This window comes from Lotus japonicus, chromosome 1 (assembly GCF_012489685.1).
Source record: "Lotus japonicus ecotype B-129 chromosome 1, LjGifu_v1.2".
NCBI lineage: Eukaryota > Viridiplantae > Streptophyta > Magnoliopsida > Fabales > Fabaceae > Lotus > Lotus japonicus.
In genome coordinates, this window is record NC_080041.1 from 70,946,556 (window position 1) to 70,962,896 (window position 16,341).

At 38.1% G+C, this 16,341-nt stretch overlaps 2 protein-coding genes across 2 annotated transcripts; one reads left to right on the forward strand and one right to left on the reverse strand.

The window, feature by feature from the left end:
• Positions 1-1,816: 1,816 nt before the first annotated feature.
• On the reverse strand, positions 1,817-3,647 carry LOC130745383 (AAA-ATPase At2g46620-like). Its single transcript, XM_057597597.1, has one exon. It carries the CDS (start codon positions 3,405-3,407, stop codon positions 1,962-1,964), a length of 1,446 nt encoding a protein of 481 aa, XP_057453580.1. The 5' UTR covers positions 3,408-3,647; the 3' UTR covers positions 1,817-1,961.
• An 11,227-nt stretch (positions 3,648-14,874) lies between these two features.
• LOC130744617 (uncharacterized) lies at positions 14,875-15,444 on the forward strand. The gene has a single exon (XM_057596791.1). It carries the CDS (start codon positions 14,875-14,877, stop codon positions 15,442-15,444), a length of 570 nt encoding a protein of 189 aa, XP_057452774.1.
• The last annotated feature ends 897 nt before the right edge of the window (positions 15,445-16,341 follow it).

Genomic DNA, 16,341 nt, shown 5'->3' on the forward strand with positions numbered 1-16,341 from the left:
GTAATATATCTCTCTTGTTTCTTATGTCATTGGAATATGTTTATTCTTTATTGACACTTGTGGTCTCATGATCGTTATGAAGAGTAGGAAGGTATTGACCCTTCATGAATCTTATGAGCATATATAAGCCCGGGTCGGGCTTAGGACACCTTGGTTGAAAGGTTATGTTCCCTAATCTGGCCATGTGAGAGGGTACACTAAATCTGGGTTGGACTCGGGACACCTTGGTTGAATGGTATGTTCTTTACTTTGATCAGATATGAGGCTACACACAACCCCTTAAGTATAGAGATGAGAGGCGAGCATGCTTGTGTATCTTTTTGAAGTTTAAGTTGGATTAAAGACACTTGATTGAAAGGCATGTCCTTTAATCTGACTAGGTGAGAGAGTACAATTGTGCATGGTTAAACATCTTAACTAAATGCTTATGGCATTAGGAGCTTATTATAAATGCATTTATTCATAAGCTTATTTGACAAATTGATTAAAATAAGTGTATAGTACGTATGGTTCTGTGTAAGGTACAGACAGATCGTATTAATAGTCTAAAAGTAACTATTTCATATTTTGAATTAGATGGTTACCGGCAAATGTGACTACAATGTCATTTTCCAAACACACTTAAAATAATTTGTATGCAAGCATAAACATTTATTTCTATGCTAATATGAACTGCTTATAGAATAATTAAGTTAAAATCACTTATAGGTAAATTGTAAGTTATTTTCATAATTTTATCTCAAACACTTAGTGTCTATAATTATGAAGTTGTCTAAATTACTTAAGGTAATATTAAAATCACTCAATCTTACGTGGCTCAATAATAACAATGTAATTCATGACATATGTCAGAATGTTATTGAACTATATAAAATTATAATGATTTTACCTAGTATTAGACATCTCAATCATAGTTAAGAATTTATTCCCAACTAAATTATACTAGTTAACTACATGCACATAGTATACTTTTCAACCATGCTAGTTTCTAGTTTCTACCACGAAATATTGAGTATGAGATAAGCAGTATACAGTTATAAAATTTGTCAAAATTCAAATTTTCGAAAAGTGAATTGATAGGGTTGTCAAAGCTAATTGATTGAAGTATTTGAATTTGGTGAGCTTGAATTTTAAGAATTTGAATTTTAAAATGGTTCTAACTTTTGAAATTGCTGCTTTAGTTTGTTTTTAGTACTTTTTTTTTAGCAGGCTCCAGACTTGTTACACACACATTCTACACTTTTTTCATGCATGGTTTACATTTTGCAAGTTCTGCACTCTGTCTTGCATGTAGCTTCATATTCATGGTGTCACCAAAGCTTCAAGCATACGCAGACACATGCTACTTTTGAGGCAAAGACAGCCCTACTTTATTTTATTGATTTGAAAAATCAACACGGTTTGTAATTGACTCATATCTAATCTTCATCCCAACTTGCCTACAGAATGGAACCAGTCCATTCTATCTATTATTATCTGTTACTATTTTCCATGGCCAAAGTCGCAAATTAACATAACTTGAAGGACACACCCAAATTTCCAGCCTCCAATGGAATATTACCTTGTTGTCAATGGCTCCTCATTTCCTAATTTCGTCGTCTATTTATTTACTTCAAAAAGAATGTTGACCCCAAATCAGAATTGACACAAATGGAACGTTGACCCTAAAAAGAGATATTCAAAGAATAACACGAGGCATTGAATATAGAATTTTATCAAAAGAATTAATAAACAAGAAAATGAATTCTAGCTAGTTCCTTTGGCCTTACTTACCAGTTACCACCCTATCATTATTTCCTGTGTTACGTACAATAACTAAAATACAAATAAATAATCTGCCATATAATATAAGTGTTAGTTGTTGTTGCAACTGGCAAACAACTTTACATCTATTTTCAAGAAAAAATTAAAATAAAAGTAAAAAATGACTCGGATCCATTTTTATCCGACCCGACCGACCTTCAACCCGTGGTGCTTCTTTCTATGGGACCTGAGGCTGAATGGACGGAGGAATCCTCCTTATCCTTCCTCCTACTTCCTAAACGGAGAAGCCCATACAGTTTCCGAAACTCCCTCACCGTGTGAACACTTTCCCTACATATAACCGGAATCGACTCGTCATCGGAGCCCCGACCCGACCCGCTATGGCTCAACCGTTGACCCGCTATACCGTTGTTTTGCACTTGTAAAGCCGTTATAACGGTTTTCAGGGCCCGACTCGGCGAATTTCGGTTAGATATCATAATCTCACCGACCTCCGCCGGACTGAGCCGGGCCCCGGTTTGCAAAACCTCCTCCACCTGAGGGAACAGCTTGTGTTCCTTCAGCCCCAAATAACTACCTGCCAAGATCTTGAAAGTGGAGAAATCACATAAGGGAAAGTGTATGTGAACATCAACCCTCCCTGGCCGGAGAACCGTTTGATCCACCTCATCTTTAGTCCCATTCATCGTGAACACCATCAAACGCTCCTCGCCGCAGCATGAAACAATCCCGTCCATGAAATTCAACACGCTGGATATACTCACCGTCGTCGCCGCCGTTGCTGATTTCCCCGCCGCGATCAGGCGGTCGAGATCCTCCACCACGATCATCGACTTCGGCGTCGTTTGCATCAGCAGCATCTTCCAATCAGCGCCGTCGATCACCTTCGATGCGTCGATATCATACACATCGTAGTTCAGAAACTTCGCCATGGCGGCGACGAAGCTGGACTTCCCCGTACCGGACGCGCCGTAGAGAAGGTAGCTCCGCTTCCAAACGCGCCCTAACCGGTGGTAGTATTGCTTCGACTTCACAAACTGTTCCAGATCGGATTTCACCTTGTTCTTCAGCTCCGCGTCCATCGCAACCGTCTCGAAGCTCGCCGGATGCGTGAAAGGAACCGACCGCCACCGTGAGATCTCGCCGGCGCCGGAGTTTAAAAACAGCCTTGTCTCTTTATTCTTCCTCTGCTCAATTTCCTCCACCACAGATAGAATATGCTGAAAATACTGCCGGAAAATTCTGCGCTTGTCCTTCTTCTTGATTCTGAGCACTAGGGAATCTCCGGCGTGGTTAGTCCAGGAGAGCTTGGCGCCGAGGAAGGTGTCGTGGACGGTTTGGTTGGCGTCGAGGTGGAGGAAGATGTCAGAGGGGTTTGGACCGGAGAAGAGGTTGGTGAAATCGGCGTCCTGAACGGAAGGGAGAGAGTCGAGGTATGTGAGGATTTTCCGGTGGAGTTGATTTTCCTGGGAATTTTGGTTGTGGAGGGGGATTTTGAAGGATTGGTGGACGTGGAGGCGGGTTTCGAAGGCGAACCACCATTGTTTAAGGATTTGAAGAGCAGAGGTTTTACGGAAGAAACGGAGGATTAGAAAAGAGGAGAAGAGGATGAAGAGAATGGAAGAGATCATGGAGAAAAACATGATGTTAGAATGAATTAGAGAGATGATGATGATGGAAATGGGGTTGGTTGGTTGGTTGGTTTGTGAATTTGTGATGGTTGGATTTGGGGGAATTATGGGAGGGATTTTGTGGATGATGGCAGCGGTACAAGGAGGCAACTTAACTTTGTATGAGTAGCGACTTTGAAGAGGTCATAGGATAATGAAGCATCTGGTCACTGCCGGCAAATTTAATAATATGGTTAAATATGAACATGTGTTCTTGTGTGGTGTGTTTAGTTTTCAAGGTTTTTGACTACTGCTAATCTGCTATGCCTATGGCCTCATTCTGCGCCCACATTTCTCAATTATCGTTACTAAAAAAGAAAAGAAATAAATCCCTTTTTTAACGTTGGTTTTTATTTTCTTTTATGTATTTCTTGGAATTATTAGTACCTAATAGGATAATATAATAACAAATGATGTTGATTTCTAATGATAGCTAGGTTGTTCACATGAATTCATAAAGTGGAACTTTACAGAAAAAATGACATTGCTATAGGTAAGTTGTCTTAAATCAACCATGCATGCATTGCGCGCATTTGTGTAATTAATATATGTGATATTATACCAACCATCTATTAAGTTTTTCTTGGACAGCTTCAACATAGAGAAAACTTGCTTTTGGCTGCGATTATTTGGACTATGGAAAAGTAGTGGAACAATAATATATTTTTATTCTCAACTTTGCTACATTAATGTTGTTTACCAACAAGTGTTAATCGCTGTAAATGAGTTTTGTCATTGGGGAATGAGGTCCTCCACTATGGGCCTAGGTTGTAGTAATACAAAAACAAGGACAGTGACTCTTTCCACGAATGGTAGTTGGCTCAAACAAGAGGGGTGGGGGAGGTGTTTTTCATGACCATGTTTGGGCGATGGTTATCTCGCTTTGTGAGTTTTTTCGGAGAGGGGATGTTTTCATGCAGAGCTCCTGGCAGTTTACATAGACCTTCGCCATGTTTGGAATTTGGGATACAAAGATGTTGCGTGTACTCTGATTGTTTGAAGGTTGTAAACATCGTTTTGCATAATAGAGATGTCCAAACACATATTGGTTGTGGGACCTGGTATTCAAGGTTACAGAGGTTATGAGTTGGGATTAGAATGTGCTTATCTCCCACATTCATAGGGAGCGTAATGCCGTGGTAGATGTCTTAGAAAAACAAGTCTCTCGAGAGAATATTCTCCTTCATGTCGGGAAGTTTCCTCCCTCTAGCGTGACTCACATTCTTTGTTAGGATTTAGCTTGTAGTTTTCGTCTTTATTTTGTTCCAAATTAACAAAAAAAGAGTCTCTAGCTAGGGGCACCCATATAATCCTGTTTTGTTTTGGGTTGAGATTCGACCAACTAGCCCAAAGGCCATTAAGTCGGCCCAATTGATTAAGGTCCAAATGCAACGAGCTAGTGTCATATCAAACAAATTAAACAAAGTTTTCATTAATCCAATCAACCCTCATGACAAAAGAAGAAGAGGGGGTCGGAGTCAAAATTATAGTCTATACATTGGGGCCGATGCTAAGTTTTGACGTTAAATTAGCTCTTACTTGTAGTGGCAATAGCATGTGACAATGGCCTTAATTGTGTCACCGGAGATGTGGCAGTGCCCTAGTGATGGAGACTCAATTACTTTGAACATGTGAGCGGAGCGATGTGTAAGTGCGCACGCACGTGTGAGATATTCTTTCTAAAGGGAATTTACTTAGGGGTCTAGCTCCTTTAATTAAAATGAAAACTCACTTTGTGAAATAAAATAAGTGATCGCACCATTTATTGAATTGTTTTTATTAGTTTTTTAAATTATGTAATCATTATTAATGGTGTGATAATTTTCTTTATTATCTAAAGTGAATCCACTTATTTTAGATGAGTCAAATCCTTACTTAGACATGTGTTCATTCACACTTATTTTATCCTTCTTCTCGTTTCTAAAACACTTTTTTCCGTATTTTTTCCATATCATATCACTTTACCTATGATATCTCATTTCTCTTAAGATTTGAGTGGAATGAATGTAAATGAATTATTTTTGGAGTAACTATGTGTGGAATGGATCACGTATTTTTCAATTTGGATCATGTGTGCTTGGGACGTGGTTTCTTGTAATTTCGTTTTCACTAGTTATTTTTATTAATTTTTTTATTTTCCCCTTCTATTTTCTAATTTCCCCCCTTATATTTTCTCTGGTATTCTCTCTTTTCCTTTTATTATGAAACCAACTACATTTTATTTCAATGAAACTAACTACCTGACATGAACCAATTTGAGCATAGTTGGTTTGGGTTACAACATACAACCAATTGAAAAGTAAATACTTTTTTTCCTATATATAAATCATTTTAAACTCAATTCTCTACAATTAAAAAATCTAGTGACTAATAATAAATTTTAAAAAAATTATCAAATTTCCTAAATAAATCTTATTTAAAACTTATAAGTTCAATTAATTTATCTTTCGACTTCAATTATCTGTGTAATTTCCAAGAATTATTTTTTAAGTTAACAATTTTTTAAAATTTAATTATCTCTTTCATATTATATGAGGATAAACAAAATATTTAATTTTTTTAATTTATTATAAAGTTGCTTATATTTTAGAAATAAAATCATAACAAGTGACTTAAAATCACAACAATAAGCTATTGGATAAGCTAAAGCTTCATTTTAGTCGTTCTGGCCTACCAACAGGACATTCACGAGATTATGAATCCTAAGAGAAATATTGGGTCTTATTGCCATTTGGAGCGGTCCATCCAGCTTGACATAAAAACTAAACGATACTCTCAAAATATATTGAAAAATAAAGTACTTTCATTTTAAGTTTAACTTACATTCAAACACGAACGAGATCACTTCTTAACCTAACCACCTAAATTTATGCACCTTTATACTTTTGAGAGAGGTGCGTAAAAGTTTTTTTTTTTCTTCTGAAACACGGTAAACGTTTCTTATAGGGGTGTAAGTGGGTATGGTCTGATCCGCAAATCCGATCAAACCGATGCAAACCGAACATTATGGTGGGTTGGATTGGATCATCGGTTCGGTTCAGATTTTTCTTACTGCATCCGATCACCATCAGTTCGAATATTGGATTTGGGGATTGAAAAACCGATCATCCGAACCAACCCAATGAATTGAGAATTAGTTTTTACATTTAGCCCAGACATTGCAGCCTATTACATACCTATTTATACTTTTATTGGAGGTGTTGGTTTTATATGGATTATGTCATTATCGAATGTTTTTTTATTTGGAAATGTTGGATTTTTCTATATTTTTCACGTTTTTAGAATAATTTTCGTGCAAATTTTTAAATAATATTTTTGTAATCCAAATCTGACCATCTGATTCGAATCAATCCAATTGAGATCGAGTTGGTTTGGTTCGGAGTTAGAAGTAAAAATCTGAAAATCTGAACCAACCAAAATCGAACATATTTGATTGGTTCGAACGTTTAAACACCCTAAATCCGAACCTATCCGGTCCAATTACACCCCTAGTTTCTTATGTTTTTGGGAAAAATTATTCTAGCTAGGTGTGGACTTAAAAGATATAAAACTGAATTCTACTTAAAACTATTTAACTCAATTTTTAAAATGAAACTAATCCTAAATCATTTGACCGCAATAAAGGAATTCTATTTCAAAATAACGGCAAAGAAATTTCCTGGTCAATGATTACTTGCTATCATAATTTATAAGCTTTTTTTTAAGGTCATAATTTATAAGCTTAATTGTAATGCAATTGGCAAGCACCATATTTGATTTTGATTTTGATTGATTCCCCTAAATAGCTAAGGTATAAAGAATTGAAGATACTTTTTCATACAACGCGGTGTGCCATGAGAAAAATAAGTAAAGAAAACGAGTTTTTCTTTGTTGATAAAAAAAATTGTGACTGGGGAAGGTTGGAGTCAACAAGAGAATGAGGAGAATAATTGAAAAAAAACGAAGACATTATTAACATTTTTATATGTGTTAGCATTGCATTCAAATACACGCTTATTAATTGTCTAGTTTGATTTTGAAGGTTGTCAGCTCGCAAAATTTGAACTCGTAGACAATGTTTCAACTTTCAACTTTTTTTTGGATGCGCATAATTTTTATTTTTTTGAAACCACGGATAAAATATATTGAACTTATATGTTATCTGAATAAAAAATAAACAAGTAAAGTGAAAATTTCATTTTGTAGATAGTAAAAATTGTGGGGGGTCGCGCTATCCCACCTCATGTGGAGATCCAATTTCATCGGATTTTGTGGGAAGCCAACTCCATGACGGATAGTCTAGCTAAGGCTGCTCATGCTTTTGGTTTCGGGACTCAGGTTCTGCAGTTTCCATTAGCGGAATGTCGCCATTTGTTATGTTAGGACACTGATGCGGCTTTCGCCTCTCTTTATGCTCCTGTAGTCTAGCGTTGATTCGCTCTTCGGGGCCTAGCTCCTCCATATTACCAAAAAAAAGTGGGGGGTCATGTTAAATTATACTTGTGCTCATCCTTCGGAATATTTGTTGTTGAAACCCTAATAATGTTTATATTTTTGCAGGTGAAAGGTTCAGAGTTCAAACCCTGAGGAGAGATAATTTGTACTAATCAACTAACAACTAAAATTTGCCTATAAAAAAAATTATTTTCATTTTTAATTTTTACTTTTTGAAAAAAAAGTTTGTTTTGACATTTGTTTTCATTTTTATTGTTATGGTCGACGTTGCTGCCACCACCACCAAACATGTTTTACATAAGTTTTTTTTATTCACAAAACTTTGACCTAAAACCTTTTTTACGGAGAATTAATGATGTACCGGTTGATCTCTAGTTCTCGCTAATAACAGATTATATTATCTTGTGATTTTTGAAGAAAAATAATTGGTTGTTGGGTAGCTTTTGTTGATTAGTAAGATATCTAAAAAATGATTATTTTCGTAATAATATAAAGAGAATTCTCCCTATTCTTTTTTTTTTTAATATTGTGTAAGATGAATGATACAACGGATTATTTGGCGCGTCATGCTAGCTTGTTTGGAGCCCAGAGACGAATTTGGAGGTTCCCTGTCGTTTGTTTTTGCTTCTTTTTATTTAGATGCAGTTTTCCTCCTGTAACAAAAAAAAGGTTCAAATGTTTTCTCCTCCCCTCCCCCGCCATTGCAAAGAAGAAAATATTCCATTTCCTTTCTCTTTCATTTTCTTTCCCTTATTTTCTTTCAAATAAATAAAGAGTAATTGCTTATAATAATAATAATAATAATAATAATAATAATAATAATAATAATTCAATTATTTGAATATCTGTTTTTTTTTTTTGAAAATCCAATTATTTGAATATCTGTGATTATTTGATTGTTTAGTTTAAGTATTTATTGATATGATTATTTTCTTAATTAACTAGTTACCAAGCTTAGATAAAAAGGGTTAGTATGGGTTTAGTCCCCTCCTAATAACCAAAGAAGAAAAAGGGGGTAACCGCAAGAGCTGCACCAAAGCAGAGTTAACTAGATCAATCAAACTGACTCAACCCAAACTAAAACAGTGGTGATTCCTGGACCACCAAAAGGTGTCCAGACACCAATTTTTTGTGGCAGTTTAAGACGGCCACAAAGTTGCAACCTTGAAAAAATGCATTTGTTGGCAGTTTTACAATTTTGTGACGGTTTAAGACCACCAAAAATGCATTTGTTGGCAGTTTAAGACCGCCACAGGTGTGTTTTACTGTAGCGTGGTTTACTAATTTTTTTGAAACTAAAAACGTTGAGTTGATTGGGATAAAAGGGTTAGAGTTAGACATAAACCAACTATGTCAATTCAAGTATTGTGTATTAAAATTTTAAAAGAAGATATTTACCAAAACGTAAATATTTTACTCTTACTAAAATTAATAATAGAGAAATTATTTTCACTTGTGAATCATGTTTGTCTTATTAGTTCACGTTAGACAAAAACTTAATCAAAATGAAAAGAGGAAGAACAATGAAAAAAAAAAAAGACTTAAACATATATCGTTATGGTAAATTAATTACTTAAGAAAACATTACTCTAAAATACTTCTATAAAAAAATGTTGATGAGTCATTTGACAAGTTAAGACAGTGGTTATAAATTTATAATGATGATGACTATAATGGTTTCTTATGGTTTTTTTTTTGTACTTAAAAAGGTTTGATATAACCTGCACGGATCAACCAACAATTTGACTAATGGCAGTCATATAACGATATAAACCGCCGAAACTTAATGGACGGCAGTTATTTCCTTGCACCGCATGATGTAAGAAATATAGGATATGCAATTAACAATAAGCTCAGTTGCTTGTTCAGTTCAATTATGCCTTAAGACTATACCCAAAAAAAATGGCTTCAGATTTACGACTTGCTTATATTCGGATAAAAATGAGAAGAGCAGGAAAAAAAACTACGTTAATATGTTTTTTTTACATTTCATTAATTAGAAAAAAAAAAATTCGGTATAACTGAAGACAAAAGAGCTAAATTATCCGCCAAAAAGTCTTCTACTCAAACATGGTGCTTAAAAAAAAGTCTCCCTTTGTCTCTGTTAGGGTTTTGACTCACTTTGACTCAGTGGAGTTATTGCAGCCTCCAATCTCTGTATTGGTTTTTGTCTCCCTCATCATGGAGTTCTGGTCCGTTTGATACGGTATGGAGGAATGGGATAACCTTGAGTTCTCTGCAGAAGAAAGTGAAGCTCTTGATCTGGGAGATAGCAGCGGATCTCGGAACGTGATCCAAAACACGGTGGTTGGGACAGTCTGGACGGTGGAAACATACAATGTTCGAGCCTTCAAAAACACTCTCCTCAGCATCTGGAAGACAAGGGGAGCTGTAGAAATTACAGATCTTGCAGAAAACTTGTTCTCCTTCAAGTTCATGACAGCGAGAGATAGAGACCAGATCCTGAATGGCCAACCATGGAACTTCAATGGCCATGTCATCGCTCTCCAAGCCATAACAGGGGAAGAGCAACCATCATAACTGAACCCTCATCTCTGCCCAATATGGGTCAGAATCTATAACCTACCCCTAAATCTGAGAGATGAACAATCAGTCCTTAGAATCGGAAGCTGCCTTGGGAAATTTCTGGACTATGACAAATCAAAGGAATGTCTAATGGGGAAATATGCACGAGCAAGAGTCATGGTGGACTTACAGAAACCACTGAAGAGGGGCACTAACATCAAAGTTGCACAGAACAGGAATGGTAAGATCTTCTTCAAATATGAGAGATTGCCTGATTTTTGCTATGTGTGTGGAATGTTAGGTCATACCATCAAATCCTGCCCAGATAATGATGACAACTAAGAGGAGGAGGAAAACCAAACCTGGCCTTTTGGTAAATGGATGAGAGCATCTCCAAAAAAGATCACAAGGGTGAGAAAAGATGGGTATGCAAAAACTGGAAAACTGTTGAAGAAGACGTTGTTCAATGAAAATGAAAAGGAAGGAAACAAAGGGGAAGGGAGCAACCAAGCTGAACAGGAAAATCAACCAGAACCTACAGGACAAGCAGAGAAAGGTAACTCTAATAGCTGTGATGAACATATAACAGCTCAGAGTCTGGAATGTGTAGCTGAAGTTTTACAACAAATCAAGCTCTCCCCAATAGCTAGCCAGCAACACACAGCAGAGGGTCCTGATAAGCAAGCTGAAAGAGAGACACAGTCCAATGAAGACTCCCCAAGCCCAACTGAAATCAAGAAGCCAAGTGGACTGAAAAACTGGAAGAAGCTTATTAGAGCAAACAAAGGTTCCCCCACAATAACAATAGGAAATTGTGTAGGAGGGAAAAGGACCGAGATGGAAATTGATGGAGAAGAGGATGGAGAGCAAGGAGGGGAGAAAAAGCACAGAACTGATATGGTTATTGATGAAGGATCGGCGGTGCTGGACGACCAGCATTGCCGGGAGCAATGAAAACAATTAGCTGGAACTGCCGGGGGGTTGGGAGTCCCCGGACAGTTAAAGTACTTCAGTGTATTATTAAAGCTGAAGACCCCGATATAGTCTTCCTAATGGAGACGCGTAAGAAGAACGGAGAACTGAAAAACATTGTAGCTAGATTGGGTTTCAAGAACCATCTTGGGGTGGAATGTAGAGGTGAAGGAAGATCAAGTGGGGGTGGTTTAGCCCTGCTTTGGAAGGAGGATTTCAATATAGACATAATCTCCTACTCCCTCCATCATATCACAGCTAGTCACACTAATGCAGACCAGATTACATGCTTCCTTACTGGTTTCTATGGCTATCCGGAGAGCCAAAACAAAATAAAATCATGGGATCTTTTGGTAAGACTAAAGGGGGAAACCTCTGGACCATGGATGTGCTTTGGGGATTTTAATGAAATTACTTCCAACGCTGAAAAGAAAGGAGGAATTGACAGGCCAATAGAGCATATGGAGAAGTTTGTGCGCTGTCTTAACCAGTGTGGTTTAGAAGACATGGGATTCCAGGGAGATCCTTTCACTTGGTGTAATGGAAGGAAGGATGAGGCTCACATACAGGAAAGATTAGACAGAGGCGTAATATCCCAAACTTTCAAGGAAATTTGGCCAGCCTCCTCTGTTCAACATCTTCTGAGGTACAACTCAGATCATGCTCCACTCCTCATAACAGTAACAAGCCAACCAATTGAAGAAGGAAAGAAAAAGAAGAAAAAACTTTTCAGATTTGAGCAACATCTTACCTTGAACCATGAGCTAGCTTTCCACCTGAGACAAGCCTGGCAAAGCGGAGGGGACAATGTGGAACAGAAACTTGCACAAGCAAAGGAAACAATTATGGCACTTGAAACAGAATTTGGCAGCATTAGGAAACAACTCCATGATCTGGAACAGAGATTAAAAGCAGCTCAAAAATGGAATCCCACAGAGGAGAATATAATGAGAAGAAAAGAGATGGAAAATGAGTTTGCAGAACTGATGGAGAGGGAAGAACTGTACTGGAGGCAGATGTCAAGAGCAACATGGCTAAAAGAGGGAGATAAAAACACCAGCTTCTTCCATGGGAAAGCCAACCAACGCCAAAAGCGAAACAGAATAGCAAGAATTCGAGATGATCATGGAAATTGGGTTTATAAACAGGACCAAGTTACTACAGCCTTCTCCAACTACTTTGAGGGTATCTTCAAGAGCTCACAACCAAACAGCATAGAGGAAGTGTGCCAGAAAATTCAGAACAAGCTCAACCAGGAAATGAGGGAGCATCTCGAAGAGGAATTTACAGCAGATGAGGTAGTCTATGCTTTAAATCAGATGCACCCTTTGAAAGCACCTGGACCGGATGGATTTCCAGCCCTTTTCTACCAAAAGTATTGGAAATTAGTGGGTGGAGATGTCACAAGTCAAGTGCTAGAAATTCTGAACAAAGGAGTGGATCCCGCAAGCCTCAATCAGACTTTCATATGCCTCATTTCGAAGGTTAAAGCTCCAGAAAACCCCATGGAATTCAGACCTATAAGCTTATGCAACGTCATAATGAAACTTGTGACAAAGTGCATAGCAAATAGAATCAAAGACGTCCTTGGAGAAGTAGTTGGAGAGCAGCAAAGTGCCTTTATTCCCGGAAGACTAATCACGGATAATGCTCTAACCGGCTTTGAAGTTTTCCACTACATGAAGAAGAAAAGAAAAGGGAAGAAAGGGTACATGGCTCTCAAGCTCGATATGTCAAAGGCCTATGACAGAATAGAGTGGGATTTTCTGAAACAGGTACTCACTACTATGGGATTCCCCTCAAAAATCACTGATCTCATCTCCATATGTGTCTCCTCTGTATCCTACTCTCTTCTTGTCAATGGAGAGCCCTCCCCTCCCTTCTCCCCTCAGAGAGGCCTCAGACAGGGTGACCCACTCTCACCTTACCTATTCATACTCTGTGTAGAAGCTTTCTCCGGATTAATCTCAAACCAAATCCGATTGAGAAACCTCCATGGAATCAAGGTAGCGAGAGGAACCCCCCCCCCCCATTAGCCATTTGTTCTTCGCAGATGATAGTCTAATTTTCAGTCGGGCAACACAAGAGGAGGCATCAAGCTTACTAGATGTGATCAAGCAGTACGAACAAGCTTCAGGACAACTTGTAAACATGGATAAATCAGAGATTTCTTTCAGCCGAAATGTACCACAAACCAGTATGGATATGATCCGGAATAGGATGGGAGTAAAGGCGGTGATTGTCCACGACAAGTATCTTGGTTTGCCCACTGTCATTGGTCACTCAAAGAAAGCGATTTTTGGAAAGATTCAAGAGAGAGTGTGGAGAAAATTGAAAGGATGGAAGGAAAAAACGCTATCCAAAGCAGGTAAAGAGATCCTCATCAAGGCGGTGGCACAAGCAATTCCCAGCTATGTCATGAGCTGTTTTAAGCTACCAAATGATATATGCTCCAAAATTGAAAGCCTTCTTGCAAACTTTTGGTGGGGACAGAAGGAAAATGAAAGGAAAATACACTGGGCAACATGGCAACATCTGTGTAAACCAAAAAACAGAGGCGGCTTGGGCTTTAGAAATTTGGAGGACTTCAATAGAGCACTTTTAGCAAAGCAAGCTTGGCGGCTATTAAACTCAGAAAAATCACTGTTGTACAAGGTTTGGAAAGCAAAATATTTCCCAAAATGTGATTTGTTAAAAGCTGGTGTGGGCTATCAACCAAGCTATGCTTGGCGTAGTGTGTGGGGAACATTGAAATTCATCGAGGAAGGTTGTAAATGGAGCATTGGGAATGGAAAGAAAGTAAGTATATGGAAAGATCCGTGGCTTCCAGGACCTGATAGTGGCTATTTTCGAACCCAAGTTGTCCCAGAATTTGCTCATGAGAAAGTATCAGATTTAAGACTTTGGGAAGGAGGAAGCTGGAACATCTCCAAGATAGACAAATTGTTCAATCCAGCAGAAGCTCAATTAATTAAATCCATTCGCTTGAGCTGGAGGGATTCTGAAGATAAGTTGATTTGGTAATGGAGCAGGGATGGAATGTTCTCAGTAAAATCAGCCTATTATCAAATTCAAAGCCAAAAGATTGCTGCTACTGCAAGTGGATCAAACAGCCCATCTTTCTCTTGGAAGACTTTGTGGCGTGTCAAAATCCAGAACAAGGTAAAACACTTCATGTACAGAGTTATTAACAACCTTACTCCTTGTCGTGCCAATCTTACCAGAAGAGGAATTCATTCAGCAACAGTGTGCACTGTGCGGTCAAGATGTGGTAGAAACACAAGACCACTTATTTCTCCAATGTTCCTGGACAAGGGTAGCATGGTTCCACCATTCCTTGGGCCTTCGTATGGATTTGGTACAAACTAGCTTCCTTGAGTGGCTCCAAAGCTTTTGTGCCAATCAAGAAGATGAGATAGTTGCATAAGTGTTCCACGGGACCTGGGCTATATGGAAAGCAAGAAACGAAAGCTTGTTCAACAATGTCCAAGTTCACCCAGTTGCAGCAATGGAAAAAGCCCAGAACCTGCTGGCGGAGTGGAAAGAAGCTCAAGAACACCATGCTCCATGCGTACAAGAGAAAAGGCCACAACAATGGAGTGCACCAAGCCAAGGGAGAATTAAAATTAATGTAGATGCTGGGTGGTCGGGACCACACTCTACAGGGCTCGGTTTTGTAGCAAGGGACCACAGAGGAATCATAATGCTCGCTGGAATCTGCCTGGAAGCTCAACGCTTGGATCCCCTTATTGCTGAAGCTATGGCTCTTCGCTGGAGCCTACACACAGCCTTGGAAGTGGGTTTAGATAGTGTGATCTTTGAATTGGACTCTCTCTCTGTGGTCAAAGCAACGAGAACCAATTCAAGCCTTTGGACTATCCAAAACCTTATGCAGGATTGTATCTATCTAGCTAGTCTATTTACCTCTATTTCCTTCAATCATGTATCCCGTAATGCAAATGTACCTGCTCATACTCTTGCTTCTTTGGCCTGCTCTTATAATACCAAGTTGTGGTGGGATGTTCCACCTCCTGAAATAGAGCATGCCCTCTTTGTAGATGCTGCTTTGTCTGATTAATGAGAAAAGGCGAACTTTCATTCAAAAAAAAACATGGTGCTTAAAGATAAAGCTTTCTTAGCAAGATAATCAGGGACGACATTATATTCGCCAAATACTACGAACCTCAACCTCAATAGCCTCTTTTGATTCCAGAATGCTTCACCAAGTAAAGCTCGATTTGAATGGCAAGCTCGCTGCTGAGATTGAAATGCCACTATAGTAACAAGCTTTGAAAAAAAATTAATCTCATTTAAATTTATTCGAAAGAATAATTGATAAAATTTTCTGCCGACAAAAAACTTCTATTTGTTTGATCGTGGAAAATAAAAGAGGAGAAAAGAAGGAAATATTGGCGTGAAGAAAAGTAAAGAAATAGTCCAGTAAGTCTCCAGAGAAACCCAAACACATCCAGCCTTAAGAAAAACCACATTTGTCAGTTAGCCGCCTCTAGCCCTCCCCCCATGGGAGCTTCCACCTCCACATGGTCTCCCTGCTTCCTGAGAGTCCAAGTCCTCTACGCATGATGTATTTGTAGAGGTACCACAACACTAGAATGTACTTTTTAAGGAAAAAAAGAAGTGTTGAAAATAGAAGTTGGAGGTTTAGAGCACCCTTATCTTCCATTTGTAATGGTTTGATGTTATTGTTGTTAATGGTGAGCAATTTTTCTCTTATTTTCCTTTCGGTTTTAAAATGTGTTAAGTGGAATAGAGCAATATTATATTACTCTTTTCAGCATCTGATAACTCTTCATTTGTAAGTATCATTTGCTTCACTTATTTTTCTTATTTTCCTTTCTGTTTTAAAATGTGTTAAGTGGATTAGAGCAATGTGTTCAAGAACCGCTTTAATGGGCAAAAAGTCCGACCCTTAGAACATACTAAAACCCTAGTGGCAAAGCAAAGAGCTAGCATC

Excerpts from the sequence above, each read along its gene's own strand:
- LOC130745383 (XM_057597597.1), bottom strand. The coding sequence starts at position 3,407 with ATGTTTTTCTCCATGATCTCTTCCATTCTCTTCATCCTCTTCTCCTCT.
- LOC130744617 (XM_057596791.1), top strand. The coding sequence starts at position 14,875 with ATGGAAAAAGCCCAGAACCTGCTGGCGGAGTGGAAAGAAGCTCAAGAA.